Raw genomic sequence first — 20,262 nt, forward strand, 5'->3', positions numbered from 1 at the left:
TCACAACCATTACATCACAACCATTACATCACAGCCATTACATCACAGCCATTATATCACAGCCATTACATCACAGCCATTATATCACAGCCATTACATCACAGCCATTACATCACAACCATTACATCACAACCATTACATCACAACCATTACATCACAACCATTACATCACAACCATTACATCACAACCATTACATCACAGCCATTACATCACAGCCATTACATCACAGCCATTACATCACAACCATTACATCACAGCCATTACATCACAGCCATTACATCACAACCATTACATCACAGCCATTACATCACAGCCATTACATCACAGCCATTACATCACAGCCATTACATCACAGCCATTACATCACAGCCATTACATCACAGCCATTACATCACAACCATTACATCACAACCATTACATCACAGCCATTACATCACAACCATCACATCACAGCCATTACATCACAGCCATTACATCACAACCATTACATCACAACCATTACATCACAGCCATTACATCACAGCCATTACATCACAACCATTACATCACAGCCATTACATCACAGCCATTACATCACAGCCATTACATCACAACCATTACATCACAACCATTACATCACAGCCATTACATCACAACCATTACATCACAGCCATTACATCACAACCATTACATCACAACCATTACATCACACACACACACTATTATAACAGTGATAGATCACGTAGTTGTACAGTATTTATATCCATGGATAACCCATTGAAGTCGAGCAGTGGAAATAAGCTCGTGGTTCAAGCGGTAGCGCCTTGAAGTCACGTTTGAAGGTCCAGGGTTCGACTCCCAGCAGGTAAGAAAAAGTTGGGTATGTTTCCTTACACCTGCTGCCCCTGTTCACCTAGCGAAAAGTAGGTATCTGAGAGTTAGTCGACTGGGGGCATCCTGGGGGAGAGGATCACATGATCCCAGTGGAAATAGACAATCTTTATTTCTTCAAATATATGATAATCTTAAACAGACCATAGCTGACATCAATGATATACTACTATATAGAAAGTCCCCTTGTTGTGCAGATCATTTCGGGCAAATTAGGTCAATTTTGTCCCAGGATGCGACCCACACCCACTAGGGAGGCCAAGCCCATGATGACACTCTTCAGGTCACTTGTTCTATCTAGGCTGGAATATTGCTGCACACTAACAGCACCTTTCAAGGCAGGTGAAATTGCTGACCTAGAAAATGTACAGAGAACCTTCACGGCGCGCATAACGGAGATAAAACACCTCAATTACTGGGAGCGCTTGAGGTTCCTGAACCTGTATTCCCTGGAATGCAGGAGGGAGAGATACATGATTATATACACCTGGAAAATCCTAGAGGGACTAGTACCGAACTTGCACACGAAAATCACTCACTACGAAAGCAAAAGACTTGGCAGACGATGCACCATCCCCCCAATGAAAAGCAGGGGTGTCACTAGCACGTTAAGAGACCATACAATAAGTGTCAGGGGCCCGAGACTGTTCAACTGCCTCCCAGCATACATAAGGGGGATTACCAACAGACCCCTGGCAGTCTTCAAGCTGGCACTGGACAAGCACCTAAAGTCGGTTCCTGACCAGCCGGGCTGTGGCTCGTACGTTGGTTTGCTCTGATCCACCAGGAGTCAGGGTCACAGGCCGGGCCGCGGGGGCGTTGACCCCCGGAACTCTCTCCAGGTAAACTCCAGGTAAACGCCAGTCGACTAACACCCAGGTGCCCATTTTATTGCTAGGTGAACAGGGAGATCAGGTATCTTAAGGAAACACGTCCTAATGTTGTCACCAGTACCGGGGATCGAACCACGGAGCTCAGTGTGTGTGAGCTGAGTGCGCTAGCGATCCAGCTACGAGATATGTTTCCTTTCACCTGTTGCCCCTGTTTCCCTAGCAGTAAGTAGGTACTTGGGTGTTAGTCTACTGTTGTGGGTAGCATCCCGGGGACAAGAGTAACATAAGTTACCAGAAATGCTTTGCTTAACCAGGGTTGTTTTATTCGTCAGGAAATCGGGAAAGTGTTTCCGGACACGAGTCTTAATCATATAGATGACCCGTTAATATTATATATGGATCATAGTCGGGGACTTCATTGATGTCGGCTAGGTCTATATCATGTACGTGCAGAAATTATTATTATTATTATTATTATTATTATTATTATTATTATTATTATTATTATTATTATTATCTCAGTGTTTTTTGTTGATTGTTTTTGTTACCCCCTCATTGTTTTCTATGAAAGCGCTTTAATTTTCGTTTTCTTGTGTTTGGCTGGGTAACTTTTTTATTGTGGCAGAGGCGGCTGAAGTGTCTTGTCTTAAGATGAGCTTTATTCAGGGCAACTTAGCCCACTATCTTCCCAGCTCATGCGCTCTGCTCTTCTCCAACATTATATAATTTTTTCCCCGAGATAAAAATTCATTAATATCGTAGGTCTTTGTGCACGGCAATGGAAATAAGTCAAGGACCTAATATAAATAAGTCACTTTGCTGAACTTTCTTCGGTTATCCTACGTAATGTATACATCTTATGTCAGTAAATAGAATACCGGCGAATAAAAAAAAAAATAAATAACGAATAGGCACAAGACCGTGACTGGAACAATACACAAATAACCCGCACGACGACGTTTCGGTCAGACTCGGACCATTTACAAAGTCACACAGACTTTGTAAATGGTTCAAGTCGGACCGAAACGTCGTAGTAAGCTTCTCTCTCTTATGGGCGGGTTATTTGTGTAATGTTATGTCAACTGGGTCTGTAGAAATTAAGATTATTATTACTATGAAGAAACTTTACTTCCACAATGGAAATTAGCCACTGTAACTTTTTTTTTAGAGTTATCATAAATAATTTATACACGTTACCACGTGAGACAATTGTAAGCAGCTAAAATTATGTAATTTATTTCAATAAACTTAGATTCTTTCCTTAGTAATAGCCATTATATTCATCTTTTGCGTTTTATTTAGTTAACCAATAAATCTGTTTTCTATGAATGAATATTATGTCTATTTTCTTCTACAAATTGGGGTAGCTATTATAACCCTCATTTACTTTTAACTTGAACATCAAAATGGTATACAATACCGACAGGTTGTTAGGTAAGACACATATGCAACAGTTAGACAACTTTATTCCGAAACGTTTCGCCTACACAGTAGGCTTCTTCAGTCGAATACAGAAAGTAGGCAGGAACAGTAGAGATGTGAAGACGATGTAATCAGTCCATCACCCTTGAAGTCGTAGAATTTGAGGTTGTCAGTCCCTCGGCCTGGAGAAGTTCAGTTCCATAGTCAGGAACTATCTGAAGATCAAGCGACAGTGCGGAGACTTAAATACTGTCGGAAGGAGAGGTGCAGAGTTGTAGTAGTAGTAGTAGTATAGTAGCCACTGAGAGGTCATGTCCCTCTCAAATCCAACACTTCTCACTTGAAAAGTTTGTCCAAGAGTTTTCTGTACCAAGATGCCATGTGTTGCAGTGTCTGACAAGATGAACATCAAAATGGTATACAATACCGACAGGTTGGTAGGTAAGACACATAGGTTCAAAGAAACATGTTGTTAGGCACTCTTGGGTACTTTTTGAGGAAATTCCGCTTCATCAAACGAATCTTTCTGAAGAAGCCTACACAGTAGGCTTCTTCAAGTCGAATACAGAAAGTAGGCAGGAACAGTAGAGATGTGAAGACGATGTAATCAGTCCATCACCCTTGAAGTCGTAGAATTTGAGGTTGTCAGTCCCTCGGCCTGGAGAAGTTCAGTTCCATAGTCAGGAACTATCTGAAGATCAAGCGACAGTGCGGAGACTTAAATACTGTCGGAAGGAGAGGTGCAGGGTAGTAGTAGTAGTAGTCTTCACATCGTCTTCACATCTCTACTGTTCCTGCCTACTTTCTTCACATCTCTACTGTTCCTGCCTACTTTCTGTATTCGACTGAAGAAGCCTACTGTGTAGGCGAAACGTTTCGGAATAAAGTTGTCTAACTGTTGCATATGTGTCTTACCTACTTTTAACTTAGTAGTAGTAGTAATAATTAATCTTTATATCTACACGTGCATGTACAAGATATATAGGTCCAGCGGACATCAATGACGTACTACTGTACAGAAAGCCCCTTGTTATGCAGAGCATTTCGGGCAAATTAGGTCAATTTTGTCCCAAGGATGTGACCTACACTAGTCAGTTAACACCCAGGTACCTATTTTATCGATGGGTAAACATTGCACAGCAGGTATCTTAAGGAAACACTTCTTAATGTTTTCACCCGTACCGGGGATCGACCCCCGGACCACAGCGTGTGAGCCGAGTGTGCTATCGATCGAGCTACGCATTAAAGCATTCTTGTCTGGTGGTAAAAAAGGTACGTCCAACCTTAACAACACTTGTGTTGTCAATAGGGTTTAATCCATTAATCCCCATTAATCCACCAGTAACCAGCCCAAGGTTATTAAGCCAGGACAGCTCAACGAAGTCAGTCAGGGTAGCTTATCTCTCTGATTCCTTCAGTTCTCGTCCCAAGAATCGAGGATGCTACGTCTCAGGAAGGTGGTTATCAAAAACTTGTACTTGGGAAAGGAAGCTTTTGACGACCATTGCCAAGTTACAACTGGTCAAGTTGTAACTTGGCCGTGATCCAGGAGAGACCTAAACATCGCACAAGGTTCCTTTCCTAATTGAGCGTAAGTAAGTTTATTCAGGTACAGGTAAACAAAAATACAGTTAAATAAATTATCATACATAGCAGAATGTGTGTAGATTACTTACCAGGAATAACAGTCAGTGATTTATTTCCATTGGGGTTCTTGACTTACTTCCATTGAGGATCCTTGATTTATTTCCAGTGGGGTCCTTGTTTTCATTGTGGTTCTTGAGGGTTTCTGGTGAATTGTTTCAATCACGTTGTTGTGACTTTCATCTCTACAGTGAGGTGTTGTTTACCTAAACACGGCGGCGCATCTTGGACATACACTGGTAGCAAGGGAATATCCTCGGAGGGTTAGTAACCCAGAATAAAACAAAGCCACTGTCGTCAGGCGTTCTGGCTTATTTCCATTGGAGTGCTTTAATCCTCCCTCCCAGGATGCGACCCACAACAGTTAATAACCACGTAGATACCTAATTCGGGTCCCTCAGTGGTGGAAGAAGTACTAGGTACGTACTAGGTCATTCTTATAGGTGAGTTTCTTTGTACTTAGTATTAAAGGATATCTCCATCCTTGATGATTGGGAGTAAGTGGAAATAAGTAAGGACGCTAATGGAAATAACTTTTTTTGGGTCATCCTAGGTAATCTGAACATATGCTGCTATGTATGATAATTTATGTAACTATATTTATGTGTACCTGTACCTGAATAAACTTACTTGAAGAGCTTCTCTTCTAGTGTGAACTGTATGAAGAGCTCAGTCGTGTTGAGTCTCTGAACAGTGAAGGTGAAACGTCTGGGGAACAATGACCAACATATGTACATATCTAAACCAAATGCTGTGTGGTAGGATATTTTAAATGATCCTTCTCAAGGGGTACTAAATAGGTGCTGGCTTAAACTGCGCTGAGAGGTGATCCCATAGCCATTCCAAATTTCTGTTTGTGAAAGTTATCACCCAAAATAAGATGACAAGTTCATCCTATACTTTGGTTCAAGATAATATACAGGTTAGGATTAATTACCAAAAAAATGGAAATACATATTAACATAATTTTATTCATCAATTTTCATCTTTGACATTTAAAACATAAACAAATAGCAAAGCTGAGAAAAACTATTTTTATTATATTTTTTATATACAGAAATATGTACAGAGAATGAAAGCTTAAACTTAAAACTGGAAGACTTACCAGAATACTGTGTGATGTAGGATTAATACTGAACACCACTGTGTTTGAACACAGAGAACACACGAATTTTATAGTCACAGGGAAGTACTAAACCAGCAGGGGTCATGCAGCGTCTGTTAAGTGTATATCCAGTGTTAAAATATACCGGCAGGTTTGTGAATACGACATAGTAAGTGATTCATGGTATTTGAAAAGTTTTGTCCGGGAGGAACTTGTATGAATGTTGTAAATCTCAGTGACAAACAGTATATTTTGATTCACAAAGCCCCTGGTGCACACTCAGCGTTATGTTTATTGTGAGAGAGGAACGAGAGGGAGAGGACCAAGATTACCATGAAAAGATTATAATGAAAACAAGATCACAATGTTTATGTTAATACTTTAGGGTCTAGCTTCTAGGCTTTTATTGTGTATGTTAACACTTTAGAGCCTAGTTCCTAGGCCGTTTTCTTATGTTCTTGCGCTACCGTCCACAAGATGAATATATGCATAATAAACTAGCCACTTCGGCGGCAAAATCTAAGAAAAATTATCCTTGATTGGCGAAGGACTCTTGATGCTGGCGAAGGACTCTTGATGCTGGCGAAGGACTCTTGATGCTGGCGAAGGACTCTTGATGCTGGCGAAGGACTCTTGATGCTGGCGAAGGACTCTTGATGCTGGCGAAGGACTCTTGATGCTGGCGAAGGACTCTTGATGCTGGCGAAGGACTCTTGATGCTGGCGAAGGACTCTTGATGCTGGCGAAGGACTCTTGATGCTGGCGAAGGACTCTTGATGCTGGCGAAGGACTCTTGATGCTGGCGAAGGACTCTTGATGCTGGCGAAGGACTCTTGATGCTGGCGAAGGACTCTTGATGCTGGCGAAGGACTCTTGATGCTGGCGAAGGACTCTTGATGCTGGCGAAGTAGCTCGCCCACCTCTTCCTTGGTTCGAACCTCATTACCTTCATTTCCCAGGCGCTGGGTGATCCCTACTTGTTTAACGCTTCCCTCGTAAAATTACAAATATTGAAAAATGCTGCCCTTTCACTTGACTAATTCTGATGATCTTTTGAGATTTTTGGAGTTGATATTTGGGCATCTTGTAGTAATGGAGGGTTTCAGAGAACCTTGGTGGAGTAGTGGTCGTCTGGGTGAAGGGTTCTAGAGACAGTCAAGACCGGAGAACCAGGTTCACTCTCCTCTTCTGTGGATACAAATAGAAAGATCAATTTCTTTCTCTCTCTCTCTCTCTCTCTCTCTCTCTCTCTCTCTCTCTCTCTCTCTCTCTCTCTCTCTCTCCCCCCCTCCCCTCCCCAATTCCTTCTCTTTTCTTACACCTATTCACAACTCTCACTCTCCCTCACGACCTTCGTACTCAGCTGAGCTGGAAGAAAACCTTTAAAGCTGCCGTAGCTACTGAATCCATAGTTGGAAACCTCAGCCATATCCTCATTGCACAATGAAATCCATTCTGTTTGATGGAATGTAACAGAGAAACATAGCTGTGTAACAGCCATAGAGAACAGTGTAGCAATACACTGTAGGTGTTCCCACTATGTAACTACCATACAAACTAGTGTAGGAACACACTGTAGGTGTTCCCACTTTGTAGCTATCGTAGAGAATAAGTGTTGCAACACACTATAGGTGTTACCACTATGTAAGTATCATAATACTGTAGCAACATGGTATGACACTTCCTCACCTGCCTCTCTGTGACTGACGGAACTCACTCCGTAACGCTGGCTGACAATGTCCACAGAAGGTCTGAAATCCGAGTGTGTCCGGGCTGGTGGGGGGGTCATCTTGGCACAGAGTGCCAGTGCCAACACCATCACTAGGAAGAGTGCCAGTCCCGTGAAGACCCAGGCTATCACCTGGCCAGCCTGAGCACCGCCGCTCTGGTCCTTGCTAGAGTCAGTGGGGGTGTGTGCAGTAGTGGTCATCTCACGTGCCTCGACCCACCTCTCTGTTGGAAGGCAAAACACAGGCTGGAAAACACTGCTATGTTCGATCCCCAGTGCGGGTGGAAACAGAACGTGTTTCCTTAAGACACCTGCTGTCACTGTTCACCTTTAGTAAAATAGGTACCTGGGTGTTAGTCGACTGGTATGGACTGCATCCTGGGGACAAAATTGACCTAATTTGCCAGAAATGCTCAGCATAACAAGGGACTTTCTATATAGTAGTATGTCACTGATGTCAGCTATGGTCTGTATACTTTGTATCATGTGCTTGTAGAAATACAGATTATTATTAGTAGTAGTAATGGAGAGAGAGAGAGAGAGAGAGAGAGAGAGAGAGAGAGAGAGAGAGAGAGAGAGAGAGAGAGAGAGAGAGAGAGAGAGAGAGAGAGAGAGAGAGAGAGAGAGGATGTACCATGGATGGTAGTCTGTCTTGTGGTTATTAATGTCGCACTTTTGTTTACATTCTCGTTTCAGGAGTCAGCTCTGAGTGAGGCTAATGGTCGCATGAGGCTATAAAGCTATATTAAAGCTTATGTCGGCACCCAGGCTAGGGTTCAAGACTAGTTGATACCCTGGCTAGGGTTCAAGACTAGTTGATACCCTGGCTAGGGTTCAAGACTAGTTGATACCCTGGCTAGGGTTCAAGACTAGTTGATACCCTGGCTAGGGTTCAAGACTAGTTGATACCCTGGCTAGGGTTCAAGACTAGTTGATACCCTGGCTAGGGTTCAAGACTATTTGATACCCTGGCTAGGGTTCAAGACTAGTTGATACCCTGGCTAGGGTTCAAGACTAGTTGATACCCTGGCTAGGGTTCAAGACTAGCTGAGACCTTGGCTAGGGTTCAAGACTAGTTGATACCCAGGCTAGGGTTCAAGACTAGTTGATACCCTGGCTAGGGTTCAAGACTAGTTGATACCCTGGCTAGGGTTCAAGACTAGTTGATACCCTGGCTAGGGTTCAAGACTAGTTGATACCCTGGCTAGGGTTCAAGACTAGTTGATACCCTGGCTAGGGTTCAAGACTAGTTGATACCCTGGCTAGGGTTCAAGACTAGTTGATACCCTGGCTAGGGTTCAAGACTAGCTGAGACCTTGGCTAGGGTTCAAGACTAGTTGATACCCAGGCTAGGGTTCAAGACTAGTTGATACCCTGGCTAGGGTTCAAGACTAGTTGATACCCTGGCTAGGGTTCAAGACTAGTTGATACCCAGGCTAGGGTTCAAGACTAGTTGATACCCTGGCTAGGGTTCAAGACTAGTTGATACCCTGGCTAGGGTTCAAGACTAGCTGAGACCCTGGCTAGGGTTCAAGACTAGTTGATACCCTGGCTAGGGTTCAAGACTAGTTGATACCCTGGCTAGGGTTCAAGACTAGTTGATACCCTGGCTAGGGTTCAAGACTAGTTGATACCCAGGCTAGGGTTCAAGACTAGTTGATACCCTGGCTAGGGTTCAAGACTAGCTGAGACCCTGGCTAGGGTTCAAGACTAGTTGATACCCAGGCTAGGGTTCAAAACTAGTTGATACCCTGGCTAGGGTTCAAGACTAGTTGATACCCAGGCTAGGGTTCAAAACTAGTTGATACCCTGGCTAGGGTTCAAGACTAGTTGATACCCTGGCTAGGGTTCAAGACTAGTTGATACCCAGGCTAGGGTTCAAGACTAGTTGATACCCAGGTTAGGGTTCAAGACTAGTTGATACCCTGGCTAGGGTTCAAGACTAGTTGATACCCAGGCTAGGGTTCAAGACTAGTTGATACCCTGGCTAGGGTTCAAGACTAGCTGAGACCCTGGCTAGGGTTCAAGACTAGTTGATACCCAGGCTAGGGTTCAAAACTAGTTGATACCCTGGCTAGGGTTCAAGACTAGTTGATACCCAGGCTAGGGTTCAAGACTAGTTGATACCCAGGCTAGGGTTCAAGACTAGTTGATACCCTGGCTAGGGTTCAAGACTAGTTGATACCCTGGCTAGGGTTCAAGACTAGTTGATACCCTGGCTAGGCTTCAAGACTAGTTGATACCCAGGCTAGGGTTCAAGACTCGTTGATACCCTGGCTAGGGTTCAAGACTAGTTGATACCCTGGTTAGGGTTCAAGACTAGTTGATACCCTGGCTAGGGTTCAAGACTAGTTGATACCCAGGTTAGCGTTCAAGACTAGTTGATACCCTGGCTAGGGTTCAAGACTAGTTGATACCCTGGCTAGGGTTCAAGACTAGTTGATACCCTGGCTAGGGTTCAAGACTAGTTGATACCCTGGCTAGGGTTCAAGACTAGTTGATACCCTGGCTAGGGTTCAAGACTAGGTGATACCCTGGCTAGGGTTCAAGACTAGTTGATACCCTGGCTAGGGTTCAAGACTAGGTGATACCCTGGCTAGGGTTCAAGACTAGGTGATACCCTGGCTAGGGTTCAAGACTAGGTGATACCCTGGCTAGGGTTCAAGACTAGTTGATACCCTGGCTAGGGTTCAAGACTAGTTGATACCCTGGCTAGGGTTCAAGACTAGTTGATACCCTGGCTAGGGTTCAAGACTAGTTGATACCCTGGCTAGGGTTCAAGACTAGTTGATACCCTGGCTAGGGTTCAAGACTAGTTGATACCCTGGCTAGGGTTCAAGACTAGTTGATACCCTGGCTAGGGTTCAAGACTAGTTGATACCCTGGCTAGGGTTCAAGACTAGTTGATACCCTGGCTAGGGTTCAAGACTAGTTGATACCCTGGCTAGGGTTCAAGACTAGTTGATACCCTGGCTAGGGTTCAAGACTAGGTGATACCCTGGCTAGGGTTCAAGACTAGTTGATACCCTGGCTAGGGTTCAAGACTAGTTGATACCCTGGCTAGGATTCAAGACTAGTTGATACCCTGGCTAGGGTTCAAGACTAGTTGATACCCAGGCTAGGGTTCAAGACTAGATGATACCCTGGCTAGGGTTCAAGACTAGTTGATAAGCAGGCTAGGGTTCAAGACTAGTTGATACCCTGGCTAGGGTTCAAGACTCGTTGATACCCTGGCTAGGGTTCAAGACTAGTTGATACCCTGGCTAGGGTTCAAGACTAGTTGATACCCAGGCTAGGGTTCAAGACTAGTTGATACGCAGGCTAGGGCTCAAGACTAGTTGATACCCAAGCTAGGGTTCAAGACTCGTTGATACCCTGGCTAGGGTTCAAGACTAGATACCCTGGCTAGGGTTCAAGACTAGTTGATACCCAGGCTAGGGTTCAAGACTCGTTAATACCCTGGCTAAGGTTCAAGACTAGTTCATACCCAGGCTAGGGTTCAAGACTCGTTGATACCCTGACTAGGGTTCAAGACTAGTTGATACCAGGCTAGGGTTCAAGACTCGTTGATACCCTGGCTAGGGTTCAAGACTAGTTGATACCAGGCTAGGGTTCAAGACTCGTTGATACCCTGGCTAGGGTTCAAGACTCGTTGATACCCTGGCTAGGGTTCAAGACTAGTTGATACCAGGCTAGGGTTCAAGACTCGTTGATACCCTGGCTAGGGTTCAAGACTCGTTGATACCCTGGCTAGGGTTCAAGACTCGTTGATACCCTGGCTAGGGTTCAAGATTCGTTGATACCCTGGCTAGGGTTCAAGACTAGTTGATAACCTGGCTAGGGTTCAAGACTAGTTGATACCCTGGCTAGGGTTCAAGACTAGTTGATACCCTGGCTAGGGTTCAAGACTAGGTGATACCCTGGCTAGGGTTCAAGACTAGTTGATACCCTGGCTAGGGTTCAAGACTAGTTGATACCCTGGCTAGGATTCAAGACTAGTTGATACCCTGGCTAGGGTTCAAGACTAGTTGATACCCTGGCTAGGGTTCAAGACTAGTTGATACCCTGGCTAGGGTTCAAGACTAGTTGATACCCAGGCTAGGGTTCAAGACTAGTTGATACCCTGGCTAGGGTTCAAGACTCGTTGATACCCTGGCTAAGGTTCAAGACTCGTTGATACCCTGGCTAGGGTTCAAGACTCGTTGATACCCTGGCTAGGGTTCAAGACTAGATGATACCCTGGCTAGGGTTCAAGACTAGTTGATACGCAGGCTAGGGCTCAAGACTAGTTGATACCCAAGCTAGGGTTCAAGACTCGTTGATACCCTGGCTAGGGTTCAAGACTAGATACCCAGGCTAGGGTTCAAGACTCGTTAATACCCTGGCTAAGGTTCAAGACTAGTTCATGCCCAGGCTAGGGTTCAAGACTCGTTGATACCCTGACTAGGGTTCAAGACTAGTTGATACCTAGGCTAGGGTTCAAGACTCGTTGATACCCTGGCTAGGGTTCAAGACTAGTTGATACCCAGGCTAGGGTTCAAGACTCGTTGATACTCTGGCTAGGGTTCAAGACTAGTTGATACCCTGGCTAGGGTTCAAGACTAGTTGATACCATGGCCAGGGTTCAAGACTCGTTGATACCCTGGCTAGGGTTCAAGACTCGTTGATACCCTGGCTAGGGTTCAAGACTCGTTGATACCCTGGCTAGGGTTCAAGACTCGTTGATACCCTGGCTAGGGTTCAAGATTCGTTGATACCCTGGCTAGGGTTCAAGACTAGTTGATAACCTGGCTAGGGTTCAAGACTAGTTGATACCCTGGCTAGGGTTATATATATATATATATATATATATATATATATATATATATATATATATATATATATATATATATATATATATATATATATATATTTTTTTTTTTTTTTTCAACAAGTCGGCCGTCTCCCACCGAGGCAGGGTGACCCAAAAAAGAAAGAAAATCCCCAAAAAGAAAATACTTTCATCATCATTCAACACTTTCACCACACTCGCACATTATCACTGTTTTTGCAGAGGTGCTCAGAATACAACAGTTTAGAAGCATACACATATAAAGATACACAACATATCCCTCCAAACTGCCAATATCCCAAACCCCTCCTTTAAAGTGCAGGCATTGTACTTCCCATTTCCAGGACTCAAGTCCGACTATATGAAAATAACCGGTTTCCCTGAATCCCTTCACTAAATATTACCCTGCTCACACTCCAACAGATCGTCAGGTCCCAAGTACCATTCGTCTCCATTCACTCCTATCTAACACGCTCACGCACGCTTGCTGGAAGTCCAAGCCCCTCGCCCACAAAACCTCCTTTACCCCCTCTCTCCAACCCTTTCGAGGACGACCCCTACCCCGCCTTCCTTCCCCTATAGATTTATATGCTTTCCATGTCATTCTACTTTGATCCATTCTCTCTAAATGACCAAACCACCTCAACAACCCCTCTTCTGCCCTCTGACTAATACTTTTATTAACTCCACACCTTCTCCTAATTTCCACACTCCGAATTTTCTGCATAATATTTACACCACACATTGCCCTTAAACAGGACATCTCCACTGCCTCCAACCGTCTCCTCGCTGCTGCATTTACCACCCAAGCTTCACACCCATATAAGAGTGTTGGTACTACTATACTTTCATACATTCCCTTCTTTGCCTCCATAGATAACGTTTTTTGACTCCACATATACCTCAACGCACCACTCACCTTTTTTCCCTCATCAATTCTATGATTAACCTCATCCTTCATAAATCCATCCGCCGACACGTCAACTCCCAAGTATCTGAAAACATTCACTTCTTCCATACTCCTCCTCCCCAATTTGATATCCAATTTTTCTTTATCTAAATCATTTGATACCCTCATCACCTTACTCTTTTCTATGTTCACTTTCAACTTTCTACCTTTACACACATTCCCAAACTCATCCACTAACCTTTGCAATTTTTCTTTAGAATCTCCCATAAGCACAGTATCATCAGCAAAAAGTAACTGTGTCAATTCCCATTTTGAATTTGATTCCCCATAATTTAATCCCACCCCTCTCCCGAACACCCTAGCATTTACTTCCTTTACAACCCCATCTATAAATATATTAAACAACCATGGTGACATTACACATCCCTGTCTAAGACCTACTTTTACCGGGAAGTAGTCTCCCTCTCTTCTACACACCCTAACCTGAGCCTCACTATCCTCATAAAAACTCTTTACAGCATTTAATAACTTACCACCTATTCCATATACTTGCAACATCTGCCACATTGCTCCTCTATCCACTCTATCATATGCCTTTTCTAAATCCATAAATGCAATAAAAACTTCCCTACCTTTATCTAAATACTGTTCACATATATGCTTCAATGTAAACACTTGATCTACACATCCCCTACCCACTCTGAAACCTCCTTGCTCATCCGCAATCCTACATTCTGTCTTACCTCTAATTCTTTCAATTATAACCCTACCGTACACTTTTCCTGGTATACTCAGTAAACTTATTCCTCTATAATTTTTACAGTCTCTTTTGTCCCCTTTCCCTTTATATAAAGGGACTATACATGCTCTCCGCCAATCCCTAGGTACCTTCCCCTCTTTCATACATTTATTAAACAAAAGTACCAACCACTCCAACACTATATCCCCCCCTGCTTTTAACATTTCTGTCATGATCCCATCAGTTCCAGCTGCTTTACCCCCTTTCATTTTACGTAATGCCTCACGTACCTCCCCCACACTTACATTCTGCTCTTCTTCACTCCTAAAAGATGGTATACCTCCCTGACCAGTGCATGAAATTACTGCCTCCCTTTCTTCCTTAACATTTAAAAGTTCCTCAAAATATTCTCGCCATCTACCTAATACCTCCATCTCCCCATCTACTAACTCCCCTACTCTGTTTTTAACTGGCAAATCCATACTTTCCCTAGGCTTTCTTAACTTGTTTAACACACTCCAATTTTTTTTCTTATTTTCATTATAATTTCATGACAGTGCCTCTCTCACTCTATCATCTGCTCTCATTTTGCACTCTCTCACCACTCTCTTTCACCTTTCTTTTACTCTCCATATACTCTGCTCTTCTTATAACACTTCTGCTTTGTAAAAACCTCTCATAAGCTACCTTTTTCTCTTTTATCACACCCTTTACTTCATCATTCCACCAATCACTCCTCTTTCCTCCTGCCCCCACCCTCCTATAACCACAAACTTCTGCCCCACATTCTAATACTGCATTTTTAAAACTATTCCAACCCTCTTCAACCCCCCCACTACTCATCTTTGCACTAGCCCACCTTTCTGCCAATAGTCGCTTAATATATATATATTTATATATATATATATATATATATATATATATATATATATATATATATATATATATATATATATAGGATGGGGTCCACCTCTGGTGTAAATTGTGGGACCCATAGCCTCGGAGAAGTGGATAAAAAGGCTTCAAGGAAGAATATTTGGATTTCTTCCTGAAGCCGTTTGAATATTCCACTTCCCCTACCACCCCATCTTCTCATATATATATTTTTTTTTTACCAATAGGAATATTTTATTACATAATATGGTACAGAAGATTTAAGAGATACATTGTTGATATAAAGGTGGCATATACGGTACATGTTGTTACGTGTGTATCACCGATTATAAGGCGAAAATCTCATCCAGCTCCTCAGAGCTGGGGCGTGTGCCCAAAATACAGCAGGCATTACCCCTTTGAACAGCCGCACTGAGCCGCTGGAACAGAAAACTAGCTGCCCTGGGATCCCTAGTTACCCTGATGAGTCTTTTTCCCAGCTCCTTAAGGAATTTAGATGCACTCTTTCCCCATGAGCCAAGGGTCTCTGAGCCTATGGGAACAAACATATAATGATGGGCAAGTTCTCCATATTTTCTAGACTTTTGGGACTCCCTGAAGCTGGCAGCTGCCCCTCCTTCCTCCCTGGTGTATTGGAGATAGGTATCAGCCAAGGTAGATGCACATGTATAGTCCCACACCACCTGCTTCCCATCTGTCCAGGCTTGAAGGGTGATACCATCTGGACGCTTCTGGCTGCCATCAGATCTGCATAGTTGGGGTGGCTCCCTTACTGCTGGGCATCCAGCTGTTGTGAGGCTCCTCTTGATAATGTTATTAACCTCCTCATGTCTTGCAATCTTTCCCTCGGATTTACGGCACACAAGACCATGGTACCCGAATCGGTCTGCTGCTTCACTGCCACAAATACACCTGTGTTCGGCGAGAATAGGGGCGGCAAGTCGAAGGGCAACACCGATGCGGATGGTCTGTGGGTCGAGGCGTGTGCCAAGGCTGGAGTTGGGAACAGCCAACAGAAAGTCCCCAGCATGAGGGGCTCTCACTGCCAGGAGGCGGGCTCTATCCTTCCCTGACACACTCTGAAGCATTGTTGAGGCTATATTTTCCACTATTGGACCATCCCAGTGCGATTGTTTGTAGTTGTTGGGGGGAGCAGGTCTGGTTTCAGAGCCCGTTAGATTATCCCAGATCATTGCTCCGTCAATGAATTTTTGGTCCTGGACTCCAATCTTGTCCCTAAGATGTTAAGTTTACTATCAGTGAATACACAAAGGAATTACGACTTGAATTTCTGGATTGTATGGCTTTGGCGGCTATGAGAATTAATAATAATTATTATTTTTATAATTACATGTGTTATAACTTACACAGACCATTGCTGACATCAATAACATACTATATATAAAGTCCCTGGTTATGCAGAGCATTTCGGGCAACTTAGGTTAATCTTGTCTCAGGTTGGAACCCACACCAGTCCACTAACATCCAGGTACCTGCTTGCTGCTAGGTGAACAGGGACAGCAGGTGTCTTGAGGAAACACGCCCAGTGTTTTCACCCGTACGGAGATCGAACTACAGACACTCAATTCAAAGTTTATTCTCTATAAGGATTACAATGCTGAGTTTACAGAATTTGGTTATTGTGTGGTTTACATGTAGTAAAATAATGATTACAGAGTGTACCACTAGAACATGGCTAGGCATTTCGGGCAGACTTAGTTTAATTCTTAATTTTAAAATATTACAAATTATGAGGTAAGTGTGAGGTAATGTGTGAGTTACAGTTGGGGCTGTGGGAACAGACAGTAGGGAAAGTCACAGTTGCTGCCGCTGGTATAAACATGTTACAGAAATGACGACTGTAAGGTTCCTAGCTCAGTGGTACAGTGCTATGCCAGTACTAAGATTCGAGTCTCCATTTATTCACTAACTGCCTTTAATATATCTCAATATAAGTCTTAATAAGAGGTTTACCTTGCCTCTGGGAGACGCCTTGACGCACGGGAAGGGTTCTTGATCCAAGGTTTAAAGATATCATTTTTCCTTGGAATGGATATGATTCTCTCTTTTCCCTGGGCAATCCTTAATCCCTACCAGTTTAGCGCTCTCCCATGAAGGTAATAAGTAACCTACCTCTAGTCATGTTTGGGTAACACTGGTAGGTCCACAGCACTCCAGTGGCGTTGCTGACGGTGTACGATACGTTCTTCACTGGCACTCCTCTCACGGTAACAACTTCCTCACTGTCAGCTGCACGAGTACTATTCTTTGGAGAAAGAAAATTTTTGCAATTAGTATTTTTTTGTAGAAAACTATAATAATTGCTGTAGTAATAGTAAGTGGTTTTGAGATTACGCATTTTGATAATAAAATGTTATATAATGTTTTTGTAATGTAATGAGACGAGTGACCTGGGAAAACTTATCTTACATTACTCTTTATTTTCATGCCTTAATAATTCTTTTTCATAAATATTTTCTTTATTTAAAACAGGTTTGGGATGGGTAGGTAACGTGAAGCTTTATAAGATGCACAACAACCACGAGGGGAGTTGCTTGATAGCTTTAGGCCTCTTGTGATAAGATTTCGTTCGGATTTTTAGCCCCGGAGGGTTAGCCACCCAGGATAACCCAAGAAAGTCAGTGCGTCATCGAGGACTGTCTAACTTATTTCCATTGTGGTCCTTAATCTTGTCCCCCAGGATGCGACCCACACCAGTCGACTAACACCCAGGTACCTATTTGCTGCTAGGTGAACAGGACAACAGGTGTAAGGAAACGTGTCGAAATGTTTCCACCCGCCGGGAATCGAACCCGGGCCCCCCGTGTGTGAAGCGGGAGCTTTAGCCACCAGACCACCGGGCCACACTTCTTCAAGAGCTGGCAATGTTGCAGAAATGAGTAGGAAGTCCAGGTAGATTCATTCTAGCTAGATCCGTTCCTCTGAGCGAATCTACCTGGACTTTCTACTCATTTTTGCAACATTACAAGCTCCTGAAGATTTGATTGCAACACGAAAAGCCTAGTGCTATCATTTAACTTTTTTTTTTTTCCGCGCGCACGCACGCACACACACACACACACACACACACACACACACACACACACACACACACACACACACACACACACACACACACACACATTTTCTGGGACTGAAAGAATGCTTTAGACACAGATCCTCACAAGAGGTTACTGCAAAAGCTAGAGGATCAGGCGCACACAACAGGAAAGGCACTGCAATGGATCAGAGGATACCTGACAGGGAGGCAACAACGAGTCATGGTACGTGACGAGGTGTCAGAGTGGGCGGATGTGACGAGCAGGGTTCCACAGGGGTCAGTCCTAGGACCTGTGCTGTTTTTGGTATATGTGAATGACATAACGGAAGGGATAGACTCAGATGATGTGAAGTTAATGAGGAGAATCAAATCGGTCGAGGATCAGGCAGGACTACGAAGAGACCTGGACAGGCTACAAGCCTGGTCCAGCAACTGGCTCCTTGAATTTAACCCTGCCAAATGCAAAGCCATGAAGATCGGGGAAGGGCAAAGAAGACCACAGACACAGTATAGTCTAGGTGGCCAAAGACTGCAAACCTCGCTCAAGGAAAAAGATCTTGGGGGTGAGTATAACACCGAGCACATCTCCTGAGACGCACAAGTCAGATAACTGCTGCAGCATACGGGCGTCTGGCAAACCTATGGATAGCGTTCCGATACCTCAGCAAGGAATCGTTCAAGACTTTGTACACCATTTACGCCAGGCCCATACCAGAGTATGCAGCAACACTTTGGAATCCACACCTGGTCAAGCATGTCAAGAAATTAGAGAAGGTGCAAAGGTTTAGAACAAGACTAGTCCCAGAGCTACAGGGATTGTCCTTTGAAGAAAAGTCAAGAGAAATTGGCCTGGCGACACTGGAGGAGAGGAAGGTCAGGGAAGACATGATAACGACATATAAAATACTGAGCAGAATAGACAAGGTGGACAAAGACAGAATGTTCCAGAGATGGGGCACAGAAACAAGGGGTCACAATTAGAAATTGAAGACCCAGAGGAGTCAAAGGGATGTTAGAAAGTATTTCTTCATTCAGAGTTGTCAGGCAGTGGAATAGCTTAGAAAGTGACCTAGTGGAGGCAGGAACCATACATAGTTTTTAGATGAGATTTGATAAAGCTCATGGAGCAGGGAGAGAGAGGACCCAGTAGCAATCAGTGAAGACACGGGGCCAGGAGCTATGAATCGACCCTTACAACCACAAATAGGTGAGTACACACACACACACACACACACACACACACACACACACACACACACACACACACACACACACACACACATTATATATATTTGCACACTTACTGAGGTTTTAATACTTGGTGCTGTGTCCTTTATGCTTAATCACATCCCTCAGTCGTGTAAGAAGACTCTCACACAAATTCTTGAGGGTTTGGGGAGGTATATTATTTCGTGCCTCATGTACAGCAGCCTCCAGCTGTGGGATGGAATTGATATCCTTGCCCAGTAAACTTCATTTCACTATTGGCCAGAGGTTCTCAGTAAGGTTTAGATCTGGGGACTTGCTTGCCCAGTCATTAAAGAACCTCACTTCACAGTCCTTAAGCCACTGAACTACAGATTTAGTGGAATGACATGGTGCACTGTCCTGCATAAAAACCGTAGCCCCACACTTGTCAAACGCCTCAGGTAAATTGTGAAACAGAATTATTTGGTGATTCTGGTAGTGGGGAGTAAATGATAAACGTCTTTGGAGGCTTTATTTGCAAATGTCGTGGTGGGTACACAGGCTTGTGTGTTGTGCCCATGGCCCGGTAGGGCCATGCCCATGAGGGAGAGAGCTAGTAGGGCTTCTTGACTGCTGCTAGGCCGCTGAGTGAGTGAGCGAGTGGGACCAGCATCCCACTGACCTTGGGCAAGCCTAGAGGGCAGCATCTTAGTGCCGCAAAATATGAACTTAGCTGGCAGACAGCATAGACTGTCTGTGCTGACAGAGGCTGTCTACATACACTCGGCCACCTACCTCGCTTCGGGAATACTGGTGGTAAAAAAAACTCGGTCTCTTTCTCATAGGAACAGGGCACAGAACACAAAATAAAAACATGTATATACATATGGACATGGAAAAAAAAACTTCCTACAGGGAGGGAAGAAAAAAACATGGATGCGGTAAACATCGTGGTCATAGGCAGTGAGCATCAAAGGGCATCACTGCATGCCTTCCTGCATCTGGATAGATACTGCAACACAGGAGACATCACTG

General features: G+C 43.9%; 1 protein-coding gene across 4 annotated transcripts in view; it reads right to left on the minus strand.

Moving 5' to 3' along the window:
* Nucleotides 1-5,721: 5,721 nt before the first annotated feature.
* Nucleotides 5,722-20,262, minus strand: part of LOC128698951 (uncharacterized) — a 37,813-nt gene continuing 23,272 nt past the window's right edge. For all 4 annotated transcript variants that reach the window (XM_053791402.2, XM_070081565.1, XM_053791401.2 and 1 more), the window contains 3 exons: nt 17,112-17,244; nt 7,565-7,828; nt 5,722-7,063 (listed from right to left, as the gene is read on the minus strand). In XM_053791402.2, coding sequence (XP_053647377.1) covers nt 6,978-7,063; nt 7,565-7,828; nt 17,112-17,244 — 483 coding nt within the window. In that variant the 3' untranslated portion in view covers nt 5,722-6,977. The remainder of the gene's footprint in view (nt 7,064-7,564; nt 7,829-17,111; nt 17,245-20,262) is intronic.

The sequence above is a fragment of the Cherax quadricarinatus genome, unplaced genomic scaffold (assembly GCF_038502225.1).
Source record: "Cherax quadricarinatus isolate ZL_2023a unplaced genomic scaffold, ASM3850222v1 Contig3152, whole genome shotgun sequence".
Classification (NCBI taxonomy): domain Eukaryota; kingdom Metazoa; phylum Arthropoda; class Malacostraca; order Decapoda; family Parastacidae; genus Cherax; species Cherax quadricarinatus.